We start from the raw sequence: 24623 nt of genomic DNA, 5'->3' as shown, positions 1-24623 counted from the left end.
TCAGCCAGGCAACAAAGGCAACAAAACACATCCCCTCTGCTGTTGGCGAAGCTGGGCAGTTAGGGCTCTGGTGTCTGCAGTGCAAGGCCTTTTTTATTTATTTAGCAGTTTCTTTAACTTTGAATGCCCTTTGTGACTATGCTGCTTTGGGGAGAAGGTCGATATTCTCGGCTTCTGATTTTTCCCCTCTTCCTCTTTTTCTTTTAAGGTCTATTCCCCTCCTCCCGTTATGAGATATTTCAAACTATAAAGGATAATATAATGACCATCTGCGTATCCACCAAACTTTAAGTAATCATAGCATTTTTTTGAATATGTGCTTTATCAGTTTCTAAAGAAACAAAACGTTACAGGTGCAGCTTCAACTCCAAGTGTATCCTTTTCTGATCATATTTCCATCCCCCACCCCTCACCCAGCCCCAGAGAATCACATTCCTAAATTCCCACTTCCACTAGATTTGGATGCATGCATAAAAATCTTGTTGCTTTGAATGTTGTAAACTTTCTGTCAGGGACATCACACTGTACCTAAGCTTCTGCAACTTGCTTTTTTTGTTGATACAAGTAGGTTCAGATCATTCATGTTAACTGCTGTATGGTACCTGTTGATGAATATACTGGTCACCTGTTTTCCCATTAATGGACATTTAGAATGTTCCCAATTTCCTGCAATTACAAACATTTCTGCACCCAGCATTCTTCCATGTGTCTGAGTACAAATGGGAAAATTCTCTAGGATATATATTTAGAAGTGGAAACACTGTTTCTTAGGAAATGCACATCTTTAATGATATAAGATAGTGAGTTTAATGGCTGTGCTTAGGGAATTTTCTGGTTAGGTATGATGCTTGCTATAGATGTTTTTCTATTAGGTATACCCCTTGGGCATTATCTGCTGAAGGAGAGTTCCTATATATTCCTAGTTTGGCAAGAGTATCTTTGTACCAAATTATAAATTTTATCAAATGCTTTTTCTGTACCTTTGGAAATAATCGTTTGGAGTTTTTCTTTTAATTTGTTACGTAACTGATGATGCTTATCAATTTTATGATTTTGAGCTATCCTTGAATTCGCAGGATTAATCTTACTTGGCAATGATATTAGTTTTTAATATCCTGCTAAATTTGATCTGTTAATCAAAAGATTGAAAAAAGGCCAAAGGACTTGAATAGACATTTTCCAAAGAAGATATACAAATAGGCAATAAGCACATGAAAAAATGCTCAACATCACTAGTCATTAGGGAAATACAAATCAAAAACCACAATGAGATATCACTTCATACCCATTAGGAGGGCTATTATTTAAAAAAATGGAAAATAACAAGTGTTGGCAGGGATGTGGAGAAATTGGAGCCCTGGGGCATTGCTGGTGGGGAAGTAAAATGGTGTGGCAACTGTGGAAAACAGTATGGTGATTCCTCAAAATGTCACACATAGAATTACCATATGATTCAGCAATTCCACTCTTAAGTACACACCCCCAAAAATTAAAAGTAGTGACTCAAACAGATACTTGTACACCCAGGTTCAGAGCAGCATTATTTACGATCACCAAAAGGTGGAAACAACCCAAATGTCCATTAACAGATGGATGGATAAACAGAATGTGCTCTATCCATACAGTGGAATCTTATTCAGCTTTAAAAAGGAAGGAAATTCTGACACCTGTTACAATGGGGATAAACCCTGAGAACATGATGCTTAGTGAAATAAGCCAGTCACAAAAGGACATTTCAAAGGCTGTACAGCAAAGCTGTTGGCAGTGCTTGTGTGAGGTTCCCAGTGGGCAGACAGTGTCTTCCCTGAGTGGCCACTGATGCTGAAACGACAGTCACTTTTTCTACAGGGTACTATCCTGTGTGTCACCAACTTTATAAAGGGTGTAGAGGGGCAGAGACATGGGCTTCCTGTCTCCTTGGTCCCACCGACAGCACTGTGTTTGGAAGTCCACAGGCCCAGCGGCATTCTCCTACACCCTTCCTGACCGTGGCAGTGGGAAGCAGCTCCCTCCGCAGGCCAGGCTGTTGATCTGGTCTGGGGCCACTGGAGGCCTGGCTGGAGCCCACCCTTCAGTCCTCCCAAAGGTTTCCCAAGTGTACTTGCTGCATGAATAGTTCCTTTTCCTGCAAGGAACCCTAAATGACACACCCTGACTTAACACTCAGGAGAGGGTAAATATTAAAATATTAAACACCAAAATTTTAATGGCCTATGTGATGAAATCACTTTCCTTCACACTTCCAGATAAAACTCTCAGAGCAGAAAGGGGATATACCACCAAGATGATAAAAGTCAGGTCATGTTTCAATTGTTCTTTGTCTAACAAAGAGGCAGACCAGTGCCTGACAGGCCAAGCCTTCGCGCTCACCTTGTTCAGCAAGAAGACATACTCCGTCACCAGCTTGCACAGCTCGGGAATATAGCTCTCGGTCCCCAGGAGCACATGCTCCACAAAGAGCGCAATGGAGAAAATGCGATTCCAGTGGGTTCTGTCGAGAGAGAGGGTCCCTCACTCAGCTCTGACAAAAGCGCCTGAGACGAATGAAGAGGGGCAGGGAGGCAGTTCCAAGGCACAGGAGTTGAAAGATAAGAAAAGGACCGGGCGTGAAGGTGGGTGAAAGAATTAGGTAGGAGCCCTTTGTGATGTGCTCCCTGGCCTCCACACACTTCGTCTCTTTCCACCCCTCCCCTCAGACTCTCAGCTGGGACATCTCAAGTTCTACGCCTCTGCCTGTGTCCGGTGAGTCCCACCTCGTCCTTAAAGGCCAGCACAGGACTTGTCCCCTGGGAAGTCTAGCCTGTGTGTTCCCTCTCTGCTGCCCTGCTGGGGTCCTTTGCAGCTGTTTCTTCTCCCTCAGGATCATCATAATCTGCTCGCCTTTTTATCACCCCCATCACTCCACGCACTCCCTGAACGCACAGCTCTCTAAGATCATCATGATGCCTGGCGTTTAGTAAGGGTTCAAGAGACGTTAAAGAATGAATGAGGACAGGCCCACTTCCTGCGGCAGGAGCATCTGCTCTCTCTCTGATGTGCCCGGGACTCCTGGGTCTCACCTGACGTCCCTGAGGATGGCTCTGGCCACCATCCCGCTGCCCTGCAGGTACCCATCTGAGCAGAGGAGCTCCAGCGGCATGCAAAGATTCTTCACCGTCTGTAACCAAGCTTGGGGACTGGGCTTCAGGAGGTTTTCTGTCAGCATTTCAGTACAGGCCATTGCTGCGAACACATCCAGACTCTGGGGAGCAGAGAACAGGCCCGTGACTGAGCAGCCTGTCCCCCGACCCCCACTGGGCTGCTCTAACCATTAAGTCGGAGGCCCTGGCTGTTAGCCCAGTGTGTTCTTGTGTTCCAGGCTTGTAGCTTCACCTTTCATTGTCTTGGGATCTAGGAAGCATGAGTTAGATGCATTCTAACTGAGAAGCCACACTGACATGTGTGCCCCATGAAGACGTTTCCCATTTGGAACGTGGTCCATAAGCTTTCCCTTCCCAGGGTGGCGGTGGGAGCAACCGTCCACTCGCTTGAGGAGGCCAAGCCTGGCTGCAGGCACGTGATGTCCCTAAGAGGGGCCATACCATCTCATGTCCGGCCCAGCTGTGGTTCCGGGTGCCTTTTGTAAGGCTCTGTAGAATTGGGGGGTAGATGGTCAAGATCCTGGAGAAGTTCTGTAGCCGGCTCCTGAAATGCTGGTAGGCAAGGTGCACGGACGGTAAGGAGATCTCTTCCGCTGGCCTTCCTGCCTTCAGCTGATTGATGCAGGACCCCAGAGCCATCTGCAGAACCTGGGATGAGAAACAAGCTTTTACTATATACTTGTAAATTATTTTTTTAAAAAAGATACATTTTCCTTGTGGGAAACCAGAACTATTCAAAAATGACAAAAAAGAAAATAAAAAACGATGTACACTATTAGTATCCCTCGTTTACTTTTTGGTGTCGTCCCTTCTAGACGTTTTTGGATCCATACCTCTTCTCCCTGTGGTTCCCAAATTAGGGTCACAGAGTATTCCTGATTTTTTTCCACTTTACATTATAAGCATTTCTCTATCACAAGCATGCTCGAAGACATCGTTTTTAATGGCCGCGCAATAACAAGTCAAATGGCTGTACAAATATTTGTCCAACCCTTATTTTAAGATAATTACACTGTTTCTAATTTTCTGTTTTTAGAAATAAAACTGCAAAGAACATTCCCGTGAATAAAATATTTGTCCACGTCTCCGACAATGTTCTCAGGACAGAATCTCCAGTTCAGATTTTGTGAAGTTCTCCATTCATCCCGACAGATGGTTTTCCAGAAGCACCACGCCGTTCACACTGCCATTGGCAATGGAGGAACTCCTGGCTGTTTTAAAAACCAGTTTTGCCACAAGGACAAGTAAAGATCGTATCTAAAAGTTGTTCATGCCTTGTTAATTTACTAGTGAGGCTGAGCACTTTTTCCAGTGTTTTCTGGATATCTGTATAATTATTCTGTTAATAGTTAATTTATAACTTTCACTCATTTTTAAAAATTAGATTTTCTTATTGTAGCCTAAGAATACTTTATTAACCCTTAATCATGTTGGTTGTAAGTATGTTTTCCTCAAATCTGTCAGTTTCCTTTTTTAGGTACTGAAGTTTGAAATCTTCAATATTTCCATTGAAATTTTGGTTATTATTATTATTACCTTGCTGTGATCAGTTAAATATTTACCTAAGTTTCTTCAAGAAAAACTAAACATTTAAAAAGAAGGTGTCACAGGAAATCGGAGGTCTTCTTCCTGTTAATAAAAGCTCCATGTTTTAGGGGCGCTGGGCAGTGGGCTAAGCATCCAGCCCCGAGGGTTCTGAGGCTGTGAGTGGCATTTTCTCATACCACTGTCCTCTTGGACCACATTCTGTTCCACGAACACTACAGCTCCAGTAGTTGAGGAAAAGTTCCCATGTTGGCATCTTGTCCACGTTATACCAGCCTCACCCTGCCCCCTAGTCAGTACTTACGTTTAACTGTTCCCAAGTGGACACTCTCATGGTCAAGAGAAGGAAGTCCTTCAGGTAGCACTGAAGAAGTTCTTGCCGCTGGTCTACAGTGAGCTGAGCAAGAAACCTGCCCAGTGGGGTCTGCTGAAAGAGCTCCACTAACTTCTCTGCCAGTCCTGCCGGGGGTGGATGAGGGGGGAGATGGAGAACGGCTTGGGGTGAGGATGTTGACCATGACTCCTCTTACCCACTGAATGCAGGGACATGGACATGGTTCTAAAAAGCCTGCCTTTTTAATCATCATTTTTTATCATCATTTCTGGACACTTTAGATATCTTCCCAGTGGAATAACAGAAACAAAGTCAGAAGGAATGTTCCATTCCGGTCATAAAAGCCTAGCTAGCCCCAAAGAGAACACAATCTGGGATAGACCAAGTTTATTTCTACCAAGTCATAATGTGCTTTGGGAACCCCGGACCCAAGCGAACCAGGAATGAGTGGGTTGCCCTCCAGGGGCTGGGGTCATACGCTGCTCAAACCAAAAAGATCTGCCTTCTAGTGGATAGGGTGCTGGCCCCCAAGTCACATGCTATTAAAGGAAAGTAAGGTCTGTTAGGATATGGTATGAGAAAGAGAAATACTCTCTCTTCAGGAGAGAGACTGCTTCAGGTTTGTTCAGAAAGAGTGGCAGAATGCTTACCTAGAAAAATAAGTTCATCTTCAAGTATTTTGACCAGTATTTTTTTTAAGAAATCTTTCCTTTTTTTAAAAAAATTGAAATATAGTTGATATATTATGTTAGTTTCAGTGATTTGACATCTGCCTACCTTATGAAATGATTACCACAAGTCTAGTAACCATCTTTGTCCTGTATTTTTAAAAAGCAATACTATACATAAACTTTGAAAAGATTACTTCATGCATGAAAGATGACTTTCCCAAAAGTGCTGTGTGACCACTGGTTTTCCTGGAATGTCTGTGGCCAGACTACTTGGCACCTGACAACAAAGCAAGGTGCCCTGTGACTCAGGAGGACACTGATGGCTCAGTTTGGGCAAAGGTATTACTCTACTCTGGTCACTGGCAGTTGCTGAGAAGGGCCCAGCTGGGGACATCTTGAGTCCTGGTGCCCTAGTTGCCCAGGGAACTCAGAATGTGGGTGACCACCTATGACAGGGTAGCAGGGTCTCCTCCTGCCAGAACACGTCCCCTCCCACCATCGCTGGGCTCACCTTCATCTCCCGTGATGTACTGAGTGTGGACCCACAGCTCCTCCAGATAGTCCTTGATTCTCCAGCTAAATGGGACACTGTTGGAAGTGTCCTCCGAGAGGTTCATGTAGTTCTGCACCATGATGTAGGACATCTCCCCTTTAGACCTGCAATAGGCCAAACAAGGACCAAGAATGTGGTTAGTGAGATGGCGCTCAAGACACAAGACGAGATCCACTCCTGATGCCAATTCCTCTCCATCCTTAAGAACTGGGAGGCTTAGTGGGCTACAAAGACAGTCCCCTGGTCTACTGAACAGCTCAGCTTTATGTTATAAAGGAACTCAAGGATGATCTTATGTCATCTCTTGGTTTTACAGACAAAACAAAAACAAACCACGGCTGGAAGGGGTCAAGTAGGTTGCTTGAAGTCTTGGGCAGAACCAGTCTGGTGATGTCTGAACCCACCCTTACCCTATACCTACGCAAAGAGAATCGAAGCCCCCTGAAATCCAAACAGGAAGGTTTTGGCAGGCCAGCTGAGCTTGAGTTACACAAGATCGGGTCTAGGGATAGGCTTTGTGGTTGCCGCCACTGGCAGGAGGAGCAGGAAAATCAACACAAACGCTCTCCTACGTGCAGCTTCGCCAGTGTAGACGAGGTGGAAGCTGGCCATTTTAACTGCAAAGGGTGCTCTGAGAACGGGGAAATGAGGAAAGCCGAGAATGAAAAACCTATTTCTCAGAACTCGCGTCAACTCTTTTGTTACTGTAATGCCATGACCCTTCAGGCTACAAAAAGAGCCAACTTAAATGTGATTCTAAAACCCATAACTATATTTCATCAAACACCTGGGAGAGCCTATTAAGTTTGTTGCTATGTTATGGGTTTTTTTCCCTTCCCACGAACAGAAAGTCTTCTATTCACCTTGTATCATTTGCCACAAGAGGAATGTTCAGAAGCTTAACGTCACTGAAAATAAACATCCAAAGATCTCTTGCCCAGGACGGAGAATGTGGGTTGGCCAGCAGCTCAAGGTTGCCATCTCTGTCCAAGAAAGATATCATGCTCGCCAGGAGGGGAGTCACAGCACCCTGGACCCGCTTCCAGATGGTCTGCCTATGTGTGGGAGAGAAGCAGGCCCGCTCAGGTTTGAGGGACCACAGATCACACTGTGATGCCTGCATCCTTTTCACATTTTGTGCCTTCTTGGCAGTAACAAAACATCTGCTCTACTATTCCTACACTATAGCTGTGTTTTTCATGTTTTTTACATCATTTTTAAGTACTAGAAGAGAGACTTACAAATCGAAATAAGATTAGAGGCAGAACTGGAAAGGTCCTTAATTCTACCTCTAATAAACTGGAATTACTTCGTTGAAAAGGCCAAGTAGTATTTGTTTTATTTTGTTATATAGCTGTTTTCCAGAACAAGTCATCCAGACTCTATAAATAAAGAAAAGAATGACCAAATTCATTTGAAAAAAATATTATTTTAAGAAAAAAAAAATCAGTTGGGAATAGAACATGATAAAGAGACCAAAGTAAATTCATTCTAGGTACGTTAAACAAGAAAGCATATCTATATCTAGAACTTAGTTTTCATTGTTGATGGTTTTGTACATTAGATCTGAATATTTATATATATGTATATACACATATATATAAACTTGACTGCTTATATTAACTCATTACACTTACAATTATATTTAATAATAAAATATATTTTATATATTTTATTTAATAAAAATAAAATATATTTTATTTAATAAAAATAAACTTAAGTCATTTAAAAATTCTTATGGTAAGGCCAAAGAAATCTACTACTAGGTAATTAATACTGGGGAGAAAAATGCATGTTCCATTTTGAAAAGAAAAAGAAATACTTTTTAAGAATATTGAACCAGAAATGTGCAGAAAACTGTGAGAGTGAAAGGTAAAAGCTGGCTGCAGGGGGGAATGGGGGAAGCTGTACCTGGTCACGTGTGCAGACTTTGGGTGCTAGAAAAACCCTAGTACAGTCATCCCTCCATACCCATAAGGGGTTGGTTCCAGGACCCTGACAGATACAAAATCTGAGGATGCTCAAGTCCCTTAAATAAAACGGTGTAGCATTTGCATATAACCTATGCACATCCTCCTTTACACTTTAAGTCATCCTTAGATTACTTATAACACCTAATACAAAGTCAACACTATGTAAACCGTTGTAAATACAAGGTAAATGCTATGCAGGTAGTTGCCAGCATGTGGCAAATTCAAGTTTCGCTTTTTGGAACTTTCTGGATTTTTTTTTTCCGAACATTTTTGCCCTGCAGTTGGTTGACTCTGTGGATTTGGAACCTGAGGATATGGAGGGCTGACTGTGTAAAGACTATCCCAATTTGGATTAGTTAATGCCAACAGGGCAAATGAATGAAATCCAAAACACACAGACGGGGAGCAGTTAGCCTCCAAAGCCTTGTGAGAATGGGCCAGCAGGCCCCAGAGCTCCACCTGGACTCTGATGCTGGTCGGATCCCATGGTGGCCCCTGAGTGCAAGGAGGCCAGTCCTGACGCACAGCAAACAGCACAGCAGTGACAAGTGGGGCCGCCCTTGCCACTCTGAACACCCTTTGAACACCAGCAAATGTGGGAAGTTCAGTAAGTGAAGGGGTGGTGTCAAGGGTACACTGAAAATACATGTTTTAAGAAGCATTTATGTAAAATCAAGCATTTAGTAAAATCCATACAGAGGAACCAAGGGAAATGAAAATAATTCTAGGTCCAAATCTAATCTTATAAAGTTCCTTCAGAAGGTATAATTAGGAAAGAAATTAAGGGTAACTACAGAAAAACACAGAAGCAGAAAAACCCTACAGTCACAAACGCAACATCAATAAGCTCACGTGGTCCATTTAACCCTGGATGTTCCCACGTGTCCCCCCTGCCAATGGCATGAAGGCGACACACCCCTGCCGAATCCAAGCCTCCGGATGAGTTAACCTTTCTCTCAGAGATGAAGAAACTGAGGGCCAGAGTGGTGAAGTCACAGGTCAAGACGACCCTGCCGACAGGGGTGGGTGGAATCTTCCATTTGGGATCCAGAGCAAGTGCCCCCTGTCTCAGCCGCAGAGGTTGTCATGGGCTAGTCTTGAAAACAATGTCAAGTTTTGCAGAAAAAGGAGCAGGGACAACAAATGAATACTCTGGGTCTTATTTTTGTAGTTATCAAATAACTTCACGCAGGAGGCCTGGGAAAACAACTTCGCTTCCCTCCCTTAATTTACTAACCTAAAAAGGCACCCATTTCTATGGTAATGGACATGCTGGTACAAGTTTACATCCAACAAGAACAGATGTTCTGGGTTGTTTTGTTTTGTTCTGTGTTATGAAAAAATTGAAACTCACACAAAAGTAGAGAAAAGAGTCTGGCAAACCCCATGTAACTGCCACCCAGACCATCTTGTGCTCTGGGGAAAAAATATTGACAGCTCTGAATTTCTCAGAGGTTTGGAAAGAAGCGTCTCCTTGGCTGGCAGAGCCACGCGTCCACCCCACAGCCAGCCCTGGTTTCCTTACACGGCAGTACCTGAACGTGCCGGCTTCCTGCAGAGCGTCCTGATTGGAGGCTTCCCTCACCACCCAGTCCTTCACATTGTAGATGTAGTTCTCTTCTTGCTTCTTTAAAAGGACATAGAGGCGCATCTTGGCGACCCGTAAGAAAGCGGCTATGGAAAAGCAGAGCAGATGTGCATTCAGCACATCCCCGGGCACCGAGTGGTAGGCTCTGCATCCCTGACCCGCCCCAGCAGGAGGGTAAGCCCGTTTCCTTTGGGCAGGCCAAGTCGACAGAAATCCCAGAGGTGCACTTAGATTCCCAGGGGGCCAGCTGCTTCTGGGAGCCACAGAAAGCTGCAGCGGGGCGATGATTCATGGTCCAAAGGAGGAGCCCAGGCTGGGGTGCGGGCAAGAGGGGCCCCACACCTGTGTACTCACCATCTTCATCTAGGAGGCTGAGGAGAATGGACACCCTCCGCACGCTGCGCTGACAACCCTCGTTCTGGTCTCTGAGCATGCCCACGGCGCCCTGGATACAGCTTCTCAGCAGCCTGGTGGTGTCCAGGATCTGCGTCTGTCGACAGAGACAGTCAAGCCTTCCGTTTCTGTCACTTACAAGTCAGGAGAAGCCAGGCGACACATCATGGGAGACAAGGTCTAAGCGCTGTGAGCAGGGGGCACAGCGTTCCTCCTGCCCAAGCTCCCGCCACGTGCCCTTGCCAAGTTCCCCTTAGAACCACTGTGAGGGAATTCCCTGGCGGTCCAGTGGTTAAGGCTCGGGCACTTTCACTGCTGTAGGCCTGGGTTCAATCCCTGGTCAGGGAACTAAGATCCTACAACCCACGTGGTGCAGCCAAAAAAAAAGGAAACCACTGCAAGATGATCCCGTGTGCCTGGGGACCCCATCAGTGGTCAAGGATCAGAGCAAAACTGACCAGGGGACACCAGGAAAAGCCAAGGTCAGATCTGGTACTGGTAATTCACCTGCACTTGCAGTGGCAGGGGGAGGAGTGCCGGGCTAAGCCCTGGACAGCTGAGTCCACTCCTCAGAACCCTGGGGACACGTCTAAGGAAGGGCAGCCCAACAGCACGGAGGCTCAGAGGACTAGCAAGAGCAAGAACTCACATCACTGCCTGGTCCAGAGGTCGGGCTGTCCATTGCCTCAGAACCTTCTGTCTCCATTTCCACCTCTGCCACTTCCCCTGATGTAGCCGCCTCAGTTTCCATCACCTCCTCACCATCGTCTTGGGCCCTGTGTTCCACCTCCACTGCAAAGAAGCAAAACAATGGAGTTACTGTTCAGAGGTGGAAAGGGAGTGCTGGCAACAGCCTCTACAAGGTGTGCTGGGGCTCTAACCACCGGGAGTTCCCCGGCACCAGCTCAGGGGAGGGTCCCCAAAGGAGAGGCCGTCAGTCATGCAGATCAGCCTCTGTCCGCCCACTGGATGTGGTCCACCAGTGCAACCCGAACCTCCGTCCTGGGCTCGGATGGCTGATCTGGGAGCCAGGGCACACAGAATCTGACATGTTCCACAGGCACCTGCAAAGACCTACCTTTTCTGTGGAAATACTGTCTTCGCCTGGCCTTGGAAAGCAGTAGACAGTGCCCTCGATTCATCATCACTCAGTTCAGCAAACATGTCCCGAGCTCTTGCCGAGGGGCAGGTGTTGGCCCCAAGGGAACGGTGGCCTAAGGTCCCGTCCTCGCGGCGCCGCACACACCTCCCTGCAGCCACTCCCACCATCCTGTCTCCCCGAGGACCTCTCCTCCACACTCACACTCAGGCTGATCTTCTGGTTTAAACAGCTGGCTGATGGCCACATCTTGCAATTTAGTCACGTCCGAAACCATGACTGTGGATCTCCGGAGGTCGTCGATGTGTACAGACTGCCACAGCCCTGGGAAAACAAGCCCCAGAAGCTTCCCTGTCTCCTCTGGTTTCTTCCTGTCAGTCATAAGCAGGGATACACTACCAACCCGATGTTTCAACACACTGCTGAATGAACGATTTGTATCCTGAAGTCTAATTTCTTCAATATACACAGGAACCATATAGATGTCATGCTATAGCTGTTAGCAACTTTAGCATAAAAATCAGTTTTAAGAACTGAAATGACTACCTTGTAAAAAAGTATTTGAAGAAGGCTTGTGATTCTTTTATAAATTTGTTATTAAACTTGCTGTATCATAATTAGTAGAGAGGTGTGAGACAATGGCAAGCTTTGCCCCCATTAACTATGAAATTATTAAAGTAAACTGTTATTTGCCTATTTCTAGAATACTAATTTTCTCATACAGGGGATTCCTTGGAGATACTTTGGGATCGGGTCCAGACCATCACGAAAAAACAAATATTACAATAAATCGAATCACACAATTTTTTTGGTTTCCCAGTGCCTATAAAAGTTATGTTTACATTATACTGTATTTTATTAAGTGTGCAATAGCATTATGTCTCAAAAAACAATGTACATGCCTTAATTAAAAAATACTGTATTGCACACACAAAAACATAAAACAACCAAAAAAATACTGCACTGCTAAAAAAGCTAACCCTCATTGAGACCTCAGCTAGTCGCAGCAGTAACATCAAAGGTCACTGATTCCACATCACCATAGAACATATGATAATGAAAATGTTTGAAATATTGCGAGAATTACCAAAATATGACACAGAGACATGAAGCGAGCAAATACTTTCAGAAAAATGGCACCGAAAGACTTGGCCTTTCGGCCAAAAAACCTTCAATTTGTAAAAAACGCAGTATCCGTGAAGTGTAATAAAGCAAAGTGCAATTAAACGAGGTGTGCCTGTGTAATAAATATTTGGCGGCTCATTCCTCAGGAAAAAGAGAGAGAGAGATTTAAGATAGCGTTTCCCCACCCCAGAAGCAGGCATAAAGTATCCATGCATTCATAACACTGTTAGCTGGAACTATCTCTCTGCATTATCCATATAGTAAAAGGTGAGGAACCAGAGATTAATCAAGTGTTTATCGACAAGTGATGAAAGAAGTGCTATATGTTGGAACAGCCAGTCTAAAGATGAGTGTTTTTTGCATTAATCAGCAGTAAGAAATCTAAATTGCATCTGAAAAAAATATTGTTGAGATTAATATTAATGTTCCAATGTCAGACCTTGTACATCATAGGACCAAATCGGAAATAACTTAAACATCATTAAACAAACATATTCACTAATATTTTGGTCCTACCTCCATGGAATCCTACATAGGACGTTCCACTTCCCATCCGGGACAGTTTTGTGATGAAATAGACTAAGACATAGTCCTTATTTCCTTGTATCTTGTTGATTTCATTTATAGCAGAATACCTATTTTAAAAACAAACAAGCAAAGACAAAATAAATCAAAACAAAAACCAAGAAAATAAACAAAACGGATGTTGTAAAATGGCTGAAGGGTGTCCTCGGAGCAGTCAAGTTCCATCTCACATTTTTTTAGCTTTAAATAGATTTCATACCCTCAAGCTTGTTATCCTCTCTTACAAGAGAATGGGAGCAAGACCTCTCTAAGTAGGCTCATCTCTTTCCCCCATTCTTGCATCTCTCTGCTTTGAAATGGCATTTTTTTTTTATTGGTCAGGAACCCTATCTTACAATCCTTGATGGGCTTGCTCTGATGTTACTAAGGTAAGGCTGGCGGACCTTTCCATTTCAAGAAACAGAGTTCTGTGAACAGACAACCAATGGCCAAAGACAACCAAGATATGAAATATGGTTTCCAATGCTTTAGAAGGTCCAGAAATTACTTTTACTTTAACATCAAGTAATAAGGGAACGTAGTTAATTCTAAAAGTATCAAATTTCCCCTACAAACAATATAAAGCTGCCCAACAAATACAACTGAAAGCATTTAAATACCATTATGGCCCTTCAACTTGCAATAAATTCATATCATGTAATTTAAAATGAATAATGACCAAATTATGTCTGCTAACATATGTTCCAAGGATACTCTTTTATATCCTGCTAATATTCTGTTATTTACACTTCTTGCATTTGGCTATTTTTGTGTTGTTATGAGCCTTTTCTCTCTTTGTTTCTCTAGTCCACATTTAGAGGAATAAAAAGGGAGAATAATTTTTATTCTTATTTTTATGTTTATTCTGATACTATACAGTTTTCAGGGAAGAAATTCTTTAGGAGCTCCTGAATAAATTTGGAGTTTCCTACGTAGTTTCTGAGAAAAATAACAAAAACATACTTTGCTGAAGCGATGAGCTGAGCACTGTGAATTCCATCTTCAAAATTTGTTTGAATAATGAGGATTTTATAACTGGCTTTGTGAGCTAAGCAGTTTCTGAAAGAAAAAGGAAATTATCCAAGTGAGTTTTCTGTCCTAAAAATTGATGATAATATTCTCCAAAGTGATGGGAAATAGAGGGGGTATATAGAAAAACTATTCAGGTGGGATTTTCCTCTGTAAGTAAGGTGAGTAGACAATCCAGTGGAGAAAGAAAAAAGCCCCAATAAATGCCTCCCAATGAGGCATAAGGATGCTGGATTCAGAGAGGGCTGTTTTCGCAGAGGATAACAGAGATGAGAAGGACACCTGGAGAATTTAACGACATCCTTTTCAGAGTCACATGTCCTCAAGGTTCACTAACCAAAACTGGTGAGAACACCAGTGGTTACCATAGCCATACATATGAAATACAAAGTGATGGATCCTGAGGAGGGAGAGGAACGGGAGGGGAAGGCAGGGACCCTCACCGAACTTCCCTGAGGAAGGAGTACTCAGTGTCAAACTGCTGCAGTGACAGGATGGTGAGTTTCAGAGCCCTGTCCTTTACTTCTGATTCTAAAAGCTCACAGTCATGACTGGTTAGCAGTCTGGAGAACGTTGTGATCTGCAAAGGCAGGAAATGCAAATAATTTGCTGGAATGCAAGAAAGCGTCGCACATCCGCTAGGTTTAGATCCCAGAAACATGAGGATGTTCAGCAAATATCTTCTATGGGCTCCTCATTGTGCAGTTGGTACACAGAGAAAAGAATACAAACCCAGTGGAGTTTTCCAAAATGAGGCAGTGCTGAGGTAAACAGAACCTACAGGATCAAACGTATTGGAGAGAAGAGTCACCCTGTCCCTAAGATGTCTTCAAGTCTTCTTCCTAGACTCCAGTGTCTTTTCCTACTTTGGATCCTACTGACAGTTCTGATGATACCTTAGGGCTCAGAACAAATGCCATTTCTCCTTTGCAATCTTACTTCATACTTTCAGATGGAGTTGGTCATTCATGTCCCTTTTTTCCCACAGCTGTTAGCAATTCTCCCCTGCCACTGGATCACACCGCACAGTGCAACAAATACACTCCTTAAGGGCATGCTGATATCCTAGGTCCTGAATTATTATCTCCAGGCTGGCCTTACCACTGAGCTTCCTATTCCTATATCCAACTGCATGATAGTCTACCTAGATGTTACAGGAACATCAAAGCCCATCCCAAATGGAATTCACCACTGCCTCTGCCAAACTTGTTGCTCATACCTAGATTGTGATTAACCAAACTTTTGGTCATCCAAGGAAGAATCCAGGGAGTAATGTCTAGCCTCCTCCATCTCCCAGAGCCGCTATATGGAATCAATCATTACCTCTGCCAATCTGCATCCTTACTATGTCTCAATTCCACCCATCCATCCTCTACTTTGACTGAACTGGTACTGCAGCCTCCCTACTGGTCTATCTTTTCTGTGAGTCTTTTATCGGACTTTTTCCTCCCTCTCTCAGGCAGTGGGACACATCTCCACACACATTTCTCCATCACTCCCCTCTATACAAGAAAGAAAAAGCTCCTTGGTGCCACTGACAAGACCCTCCATGAAGTCTCTCCGGCTATATCTCATCCCCATCTCTCAGCACTCGCAGCCTTGAACTTTAAGCTTCATCAGCGTTTGACTCCTGGTTTCCTGCACAGACTGTGTTGTTTTAAACCTTGACATCCTTGCTCAAATAAGGTCCTCTGCCTATAATACCTTCCCAACCATACTTTACAATTAGCTTGACGGTCATCTCTTAAAGATGGGTTCATGCGACCTCATATCCTGATCTGTGTTGCTCCTCTTTGCCTCTGTGGATAGCACTATCATAGGATATCAACAGTACCCGTTCATGAGTGTCTTTCCACCTTACACTGTATGTAGACCAAGGACAAGCCCTGTGTTAATTCATCTTTATATCCCCAGAGTACTCGAATGTGGTACCTCATTTGTTGAAGTGAACACTGTGCACAGCACTGCACAAAAATGGGCACTCAAAACTTGGTTAAACTAACATGTATAAATATACAGGTCTCCTTGCACTTGCCATGGAGAGGAACCAAAAGTCTCAACACATTCATTTACGGTTCCTATACACTGACTTGCAAAGAATCTTGAATTCTTGATGCTAGCGAGTCAAGGACCCTGAGGTAAAAGAGAAAAAGGGTAAAATATAGAAAGATAATCACCTCTGTGAAGACGGCACGGCGCTCCGAATCCATCGTGCAAAGGTGAGCCTGGAAGAAGTCTGCAAAGGAGTTATGCTGCTGCTTGTAATAGTATACTTGCGACAGGGACTGTGCGGTGAACAGGCCTAGCGAGGAAGCGTTCAGCCGAACCACAGCATCAGGTGTGGCACAATCCAGCAGCACCAATTTGGCCTGCTCAGATACCTTCTGGTAAAGCTCATCAGTCAAGACCTTGTGCCCTAGCCGCTCTATGACCTGGAGCACCACAGAGGCACACGTGTCTGAGTGGTAGCCCATGAAGACATCAGAAGGGCTGTATTTGGGTCTGGCTAGAAACTGCTCTGCTTTCACATCTATGAACTTCTCCACCCAGACCTTGAGCTCTTCCACAATATTCTTCTGCCATTTCTCCAAAACAGTGTTGATGTCCAGATAGTGCTTCTCCAGCCGGTTAATGAGGGGGATGGGAAAATGTTTGTAGACGACATCTTTCTCCTCAATGACTATCAAGCGGAAGTCTGGGTGAACCCGACATTTGACCCGATGGGTCCCCAGACCGAGGTCCACGTACTTCTGGCCGCCGAGGTAGACGTAGTACTGATTGAGCGCATCATAGAGGCTCTCATAGAGGTTCTGTAGATTGAGCAGCACCACCATCTTGCCGGTTTCCATGCATATCTTCACTCGGTTGATATTTCTGCAGATCTGAGTGTACTCTTGGTCCTTGGGAAAACTGGATCCAAAAATAATCTCTGGCTGGTCTGCACTGAAGAATGCCTGCTGCAGGATCTGCAGGGCCACATAGTTTCTGGTCAGCACAAGCAGGTAGCGGGATTCGGAGTCGTCCAGCTCTCTGCCAGACGCCTTCTGAAGATCACCGTATATGTTCTGCTGGATCAAATGCATGGTGCTGACTTCTTCTGTGCACTTTGCCTCGGGTAAATTGGATGAAAAAATATCCAGGGCATGGATGTCGTCTTTGCCACTGAAGTTCCGAAGGACAGCTTGTGCAATGTCTTGAGGGGAAGGCTCTTTATTAGAGGCTTTTGCCGCGGCAAACACCATTTTGATGAGGCTGTAGTAGTCACGAAGCCCAAAGAACTCCTTGTCCTGCCTCTTACATACCGTTTCATAGGCTTTGGCAAAGGATGCAAAGTATCCTCGGACTCTTTCTTGGACGAGGGGCTCTGAAGAGCAAATTCCCCTGGCGCTCTCAATGAGCTCTCTCTTGTTGGGGCTGCCACGTGACACAAAAATACCCCTGTTCATCTTGGCGGGGTCCAGGGCCCAGTTGGAAATGCCTATGAAGCCAACTTTTTTGTGGGGGGCGGGATCGTCTTCAATGCATCCATCTTCCAGCAGTGGGTGCAGAGCCTTCAGAGGCATTTTGGGCGAGTCTTCTGCCAGTCCAACCTCATCTAACACCACCACGGAGACGTACTGCTCCAGGTCCTTCCCCTGTTGGAAGCGGGCACACTGCTTGAAGGTGCCTATAATGCCCTGTGGGGTGGAATGAGGGCTACACTGGAACGACACCAGATGGACCTGCTTCAGGCTCCGGAATAGGTCCGAGTGCGCAGCCTGGCCTTGCATGGCATCTGCCACGATGGTCTTGGCGAGAGATTTGGAGCTGCCAGGCTTGCCCACCAGGAAGAGAGGAATCTTGAGCTCGATGCAGATAACCATCATGAAGACATTCTCCTTCAAAGCCAAGTTCTTAGCGATGGTTTTCCTCAGAGATACGTCATTCAGAAAAAGATCCTGGGTTAGTGTTATCTCATGCAGGATAATCCTGCTATCATTATATGGTTCTGGAAAGAACTTGCAAATGGCTTTCCGATAAGATTCCTTCTTCTCTAAAGAGGCGTGGTAACATACCCCGATGGCCAGCACCAAGGACCAGAGGATGGGATCTCTCTCAAAGTCATTTTGGATGACACCAGACTCGCAGGGAAGGGAATCCAGCTTAGACAAGAGCATCTCACTGTGGTCGTAAAACCATTTGAAAACTTTCACACAGCGCTCTACATCCCTGAGGCTGACAAAACTGCACTCATTTTGTCTTTTCCTCATGAAACCCTGAGAGGCAGAAAGCACTTCGGTGATCACACGAGTCTCGCTCTGCACCATCACGATGGAGTTCACCAGTCTCTGGACAATCTGCTGGATGTAGAGCTTTTCTGCAGAGTCATTCAGTTGTCCGAAGTCCCACACCAGGGGGATCAGGCTCGGCGGCAGAGCGTGAACGCGGTACACCAGCTGCCTCAGGGGGATGGAGCCAAGCCTCTCCGCCGTCTCTTCTGCACTAACCCTGTATCCCAATCCAGCTGACTCCAGACGGCAGATCATCTCTTGGGTGTGCTTCCGGTAAGGGTTGCAGGCTGCTATGATATGCAAGCCAGAATCCTTAACCAGGGGCTTGCCACCCACTGTGCGGTCACACAGGACCTCTTTGATGCAGCTTATGGCCTCCGTGGTGTTGGCTTCATCAAAGAACAAGATGGTGTCTAACTGAAATTGGTCCTTATTGAAGCAGGCGAGCGCTTCGGCCTCCCTGACCTTGGAATAGATCATGTTGGCAGCTGTTCCTCCGTGAACCTTGACCAACTTCATGGTGTCAGTGTCAGCACCCCCACGCCGCAGGTCACTGAGGAATTTAATGAGTCTTGTTTTCCCACAGCCGGTTTCTCCCATGATGATGACAGGGATGCCACACCGGAAACGCATCTCAATGGCAAGGATCTTAAGCATATTGTCCGTTGTAAGCTCGTATGTTTCATCAGGGTCGATGGGCCACTGGATCCCCAATGCCAGGCACAGCTTTTCAAGTTTCTCATGTCTGGGCAGCTGGTCAAAGTCCACATTGAAGGGCACCCTCTGAAGCAACAGGCCTTCATACAGTTGCACTGTCATAACATCCTTCTTGATTACTTCCCCACTCAAGCGGTCAATGGCGTCAACACCGCCGTTCTGATTGGGCTGGAAATGGAAGCCTATGAACGTCATGGATGTGTGGTCACTGTTGAAGAACACATACGGGTGGGGCTCTGACTCCCACCTCTTCCGGAGAGAGAAAGGGGCAAGATCTTTTTCCTTGACCCCGTCCATGGTGACCGTGTACTTCCCTGGGCTTTCGTCGGATGTGTGAAGTGTAGGTGTGGCGAAATCTCGTGCCATGAAGATCATGAAGGTGACCACAAAGTTCTTGAAGCCCACCAGAGTGTCTCCAACAAAGCTGGGATCGCAGAAGAGAGAAGCCTCACAATCTCGGAGCTGGTAGTTCAAGAACCGAGCAAAGTTCCAAAGCTCTGACCAGGATGGGTTTATCACCCCACAGTAAATCAGGAGATGTTGGATGCATTCACCGGGGTTGCCCTCAACAGAGCCTTTTCGGTACTGAAATGTGTCTAGGTTTTCTTTCTGATGGAACCGCCTTAGATATTGGTAAGGTCTCTGGAGTGTTTCACTGCAGAACGCTCTCTGATCCATTCCTGGCTCTTCATAGCTCCACTGAGGATCCAGCTCCATGTTGATCACTTCTTTGGGAGGCCTGCACGTGACTTTGGGGAAGATGTCTAGAAAATTGAACTGGGGGACAAGTGTACTCTGGAAAGGAGAGACACAAATGAAATGAGTTATGGCTGAATTTCCTAAAAAATGTTTTTGTGTTTTAATCCTCCACATGGTCTAGACTGCATGGACCTTTATGAAAAATCACTTTCCATGAAGGGACTTCTGTAGATTCCTCTTTGCATGGGGTGTTACCTTTTGCACATTCAGGCATCATATGAGCTGTACTGTCGATCACAAAGCCCTTTTCTACCCAACCTCTTGGAACTAAATCTCTCCATCAAGTACATACGTGTGTGTGTGTGTGTGTGTGTGTGTGTGTGTGTGTGTGTCCACATAAAACTCCCTTTTGTTAAGAAACTGATATGATGAAAGTCTCCTTTCCCTGTCAGCTACCATTAGGAAAGATGGTGCTCCTCCTAGCAAATGAGTTTTCTGCATTCCGAGCACCACTGGCATTTAACCCAGACATATAGCATCCATCCCGATGAGAACAAAACAAATCTAAGATACTGCTAATTAATAAAAGAATCTTTTTATTCCAGGCGTAATTTTAAAATAAGTTTAAAGATTTGTCTTTACTAACATTGCACTCAGCTACTTTGCTAAGGCAAAAGTGGGGAATCACAAAAACGTATCAAAGCCCCCACCCCAACAGTAACATGAAAGTGCCCTGATACACACCAGCTTCAAAGGCCTCCGTGGCAGCGAATTCCCTTCCAGGATTTCAACGATATATAAGTGGCATGGGTTCCGAAGCCACATCTTCCCATTTACATCCATTAAGTACTGGAGAATGAGGAGTTTGAAAAGAAACACCCAAATTCCAGTCTGCACCTAAAGACAGAATGACGTGGGTCTGTAAATACTTACACAAAAGACACCAACCCTCCCAACCCTAAGGACCCTCTTATCCAGCTCTTTGATATGATGATAGTGAGTATCAATACATGTACAAAGAAGCAAGTCTTTATACTGCGGAGGGGGTAGGGCAGGATGTGGGAGCTGTGTCTTTCCCAGCGCGGCCACTCAGCTAGAACCTGAGGGCACTTACTGAAGAGGTCACGTCAAAGTGGAATACAATGGGTCTCCTCCGATACCGGGCGTCCAGGAAAGGCAGGAGGGAGCCCAGGACTTCATTCTCATCCACCTGAGGGTTGATCAATCGAATAATTTTTAGAGGCACTTTTTCTCCATTAAACTTCATTTTCAGTTGGCCGTGCAACCTCTTCACAAAGAGAGACCTTCCTGTGACGTGAACATACAAAAATTAGGTGCCAGGGCTGCGGATCAAGAGTGAGAATGTCCAGAAAGAGTCACTACAAATCGTTTCTCTTTGTACAAAATTCAGAACTGATGCACCTAACATCGGGTTAAAGGACACACGTTCGAACCCTCAGATTTCCTTGCTGTTACCCACCCACCATCCTTGCTGCTTCCCGGGACTAAGGATGGCAGTCTGAGCGTAAGGACAGAAACAGCAGAGGTCGCTCCCGGGGGCGGGGAGCAAGTTTCACTGGAAAGAAGGTAGTACCATTAAAGGGATACAGTCAACAGAATGGAAATCATGATGCTGACTGAAGGCAGAGGCATCCGTTTCTTCTCAAGACGGAGTAATTATACCTCAGCCTGCTCAGGACCCACATCAACCCCAAAGTAGCCAATGGACTTAAAAAAAAAAAAAAAAAAAAAGAGGAAACTGCAGAGATGCTAGTTTAAAGGAGGAAGATGGCTCAGCCAAGCTGGAAACCATGTGAGAAACGGTGTCCCGCTCCAGTACGGGTCCCGATTTACAACTTCAGGTGAGTCAGTCCTCTGGAGACTCAGTTTCCCCACCTGCAAAAGGGCTCATCTGAGCTCACCCCCCCACCCCATTGGACAGGGAAGGGCCATCAGGTGGTCCCTGGGACTCAGGGACCCAGCAGCCATCATTACCGACACCCGCTCTCTGCGAGGCCACGATCCCAACACACATGTGGTCCCGGAACGCGGCAGCAGCTGACGGGGTCTGTTCCGGGACCCGGAAGTGGTGAGCCAGGTAGGCCTGGATGTCCTTGAGGGGCGCCTGGGGGGTGACAAGAACCTTGTGCTGGCTGAAGGCCGAGGGGAGGTAGCAGTGCTCCCGCTCACAGTCACACACCATCACGAGCCGGTAGTGCTCCTGGTGGCGCTGCAGGCACAGGCTCAGGAAGAGCTCCTCCGCCCGGCAGGCCACCTCGTAGCTCAGCTGGTCTGCGTACAGTAGGCTGTAGACCCTGAGTCCCTGGGAGCCCGGGGTCAGGCAGCGACGCAGGAGCAGCGCCACCTCCTCGAACGTGGTCTCTGGGGTGCAGAGCAGCACCTCGTCGTAGGTGGGCAGGGGCTGGTTCGGGGCCTGCATGTAGATGGCCAGGGCGGCTGGCAGCACCTCAGAGTGGCCACAGACGATGAGATTCGGCTGGCCGTCCTGCAGGCCTCTGGGGAGCTCCCGCTGCACAGGGGGCCCAGCCATCCTCGCCAGGCGAGCCAGACAGTGGCCAAGGGCCTCCAGGTCCAGGCAGTGAGGCAGGAGGACACTCATGCACGTCATCGACTGCTTCATGATGACCCTCAGCTTGTCCACCAGTCTGGGCTCAGAGAAGAGCAACAGTGGCAATCCTTCAACCACTGTACTCTCCTGGTGTGTGGCGGCCCTGCCATCGGGCCCCCGGCAGGCCTCCGAGACGTCCCTTGAGGTGCAGTTGCCTTTGATGAAGGAGAGCATGGTGAGGGCGGCACTGCTGGGCACCTGCTTCCCGAGCTCCAAGCCCAGGTAAACCAGCTGCTCGGCAGTATAGTAGTTGAGGTAAAAGTGCTCAGCTCGCTTCTCTGCCACGAATCTCTCCCAGCGGTCCAGGAAGTCCTCCATCTGCCGGCAGAGGGTCTCAAGCAGCTCAGCGACTGGCCCGCTCTCCACGAGTTGGCTCACGAGCTCCAGACCGAAGTCCATCTGGATGGAGGCACCCTTCTGGGGGGAGCAGTACACCTTGGCCGTCCAGGCCCTGAACAGCATATTTCCAGCAGAGTAAAGGTTTATAAAGGACTGGACAAGCCGCTGCACGTTGCAAAACACCTGTTGCAAATGGAAGCAGGAGGCAGACGTCACAGAGCTGACACATCAGTCTAGAATAACACAAACAGATTGATAATTTGAAGGGCTGGGGTTCGTGTTTCTCCACGGTTCACTGTGTGATATCGAGCACAAGATTGATCACAGAAGGCCTTCCTTCCTCATTTCCACAGTCTCTTCTTTAGGAATCAATACGTTGTAAAGATAAAGGAAACCATTTATAAAATACAAATGAACTTTAAGGAAAAAACTCATAACCAAAAGGAGAGACCATTACATAAACCGATACGCCTTTATCATTATGATTACTTTGGATTTTCATGAAGGATGTACATTTACATCTTTAAGTATTTTGGGATGCTTGCTGATTTACAGAGTAAATCAACATCTCTTTGGGTCATGAATTCCAAATACATGCATTCTGCAGACCCACTGGCTCCACTCTCCATGGGTTTAAGAGCAGAGTGATTCCTATGAATTAAATACAAACTCAGGGCTTCCTTGGTGGTGCAGTGGTTAAGAATCCGCCTGCCAATGCAGGGGACACGGGTTTGAGCCGGACACGGGTTTGAGCCCTGGTCCGGGAAGATCCCACATGCTGCGGAGCAACTAAGCCCGTGTGCAGTAACTACTGAGCCTGCGCTCTAGAGCCTGTGAGCCACAACTACTGAAGCCTCGTGTGCCTAGAGCCCGTGCTCCACAACAAGAGAAGCCACCGCAATGAGAAGCCCGCGCACCTCAACGAAGAGTAGCCCCCGCTCACCGCAACTAGAGAAAGCCTGCGCGCAGCAACGAAGACCCAACACAGCCAAAAATAAATAAATAAAATAAATAAATTTTAAAAATAAATAAATAAATACAAACTCAAACTCTTCCGACTTTCCCAGGCACCTCAGCAGTGAGAGTCCTCAGCCCAAACAGATGGGAATAGGACACCTGCTCCAGCATAGATACAAATCCTTACCTCAGAAAACACCTCTACGACTTCAGCATTGTTGTGATCTTTCTTGCCAGACATCAGCATCAATTTGTTCAAAAGCTCCTTCAGCTCTTCTAAAGAGTAGTCTCGCACCTCCTCGTGGCCTCCGTGGCCCTCAGGAAGGATTAAGTGTAGAACTGTGTCTGGGGAAATCTGTGGAACAGTACACAATCAGAGGTCATTTTTGAGAGGCAGAGACCACCCCCCCCGCCCCTGAGGACAGCAACCTGTAAGAGCCACCTGCAGCTGTGCCTGGGATGTGGGGCTCACCTTCTGGCCATCCGTGGGAGCCTTGATCACATAGATGCCTCTGCTGTTGATTGCTGTCGCCAGGGACAGGGATGACAGCTCCACAGACCCGTGACTCTCCTTCACTGTCTTCAGCCACTCCAGGTTCCGGGCAGAGTCACACTGTTGGGACAGAAGGAGAGAAAATGGGCCGCAGCTTACAATTGATCTTCTTCCTGCCACTCCCTCCACCTCTGCCTTCCAGGGGCAAACTCCTCCTCCCCTTCTCCGGCTCAGCGTGCCATCACCCACAGGGGAGGCCTCCCTCATCTGCTGCCCACCACTGCCACGGGCTTTGGCTCTCCCTCTTGGGACACTTGTCAGGAGGTGTTGCTGCAATGGGCTGCTCCCCTGTGTTCTCACCCGGTGCCCTGGATACATGGATGGGGAGGGACAGGCATGAACCCAGCTCTCTGTGAGAAGGCAGCGTTGTGCCGGGCCCCCAGCTGGGGATGATGCTGGCTGTAACAAGGCTGTGAGCTCTGCTGCTCCTTCCATTCCTCTTTT

At 46.4% G+C, this 24623-nt stretch overlaps 1 protein-coding gene across 5 annotated transcripts in view; it reads right to left on the bottom strand.

Moving 5' to 3' along the window:
- The window catches only part of RNF213 (ring finger protein 213), a 115168-nt gene that overhangs the window by 28512 nt on the left and 62033 nt on the right, over window positions 1–24623 (bottom strand). For 4 of the 5 annotated variants that reach the window (XM_059908490.1, XM_059908487.1, XM_059908486.1 and 1 more), the window contains 19 exons: window positions 24099–24239; window positions 23814–23981; window positions 21697–22852; window positions 20816–21009; window positions 20446–20598; window positions 16192–19797; window positions 14458–14594; window positions 13949–14044; window positions 12938–13056; window positions 11501–11620; window positions 10847–10989; window positions 10159–10294; window positions 9752–9890; window positions 7107–7298; window positions 6202–6347; window positions 4990–5144; window positions 3582–3788; window positions 3060–3241; window positions 2371–2491 (listed from right to left, as the gene is read on the bottom strand). In XM_059908490.1, the coding sequence (XP_059764473.1) occupies window positions 2371–2491; window positions 3060–3241; window positions 3582–3788; window positions 4990–5144; window positions 6202–6347; window positions 7107–7298; window positions 9752–9890; window positions 10159–10294; window positions 10847–10989; window positions 11501–11620; window positions 12938–13056; window positions 13949–14044; window positions 14458–14594; window positions 16192–19797; window positions 20446–20598; window positions 20816–21009; window positions 21697–22852; window positions 23814–23981; window positions 24099–24239 (7311 nt within the window). The remainder of the gene's footprint in view (window positions 1–2370; window positions 2492–3059; window positions 3242–3581; window positions 3789–4989; window positions 5145–6201; window positions 6348–7106; window positions 7299–9751; window positions 9891–10158; window positions 10295–10846; window positions 10990–11500; window positions 11621–12937; window positions 13057–13948; window positions 14045–14457; window positions 14595–16191; window positions 19798–20445; window positions 20599–20815; window positions 21010–21696; window positions 22853–23813; window positions 23982–24098; window positions 24240–24623) is intronic. The other variant, XM_059908488.1, reaches the window with a different exon arrangement.

Source organism: Balaenoptera ricei, chromosome 20, assembly GCF_028023285.1.
Source record: "Balaenoptera ricei isolate mBalRic1 chromosome 20, mBalRic1.hap2, whole genome shotgun sequence".
Taxonomy (NCBI): Eukaryota; Metazoa; Chordata; class Mammalia; order Artiodactyla; family Balaenopteridae; genus Balaenoptera; species Balaenoptera ricei.
The sequence above is the reverse complement of the archived record's forward strand: the minus strand, read 5'-3'. Positions and strand labels throughout refer to the sequence as shown.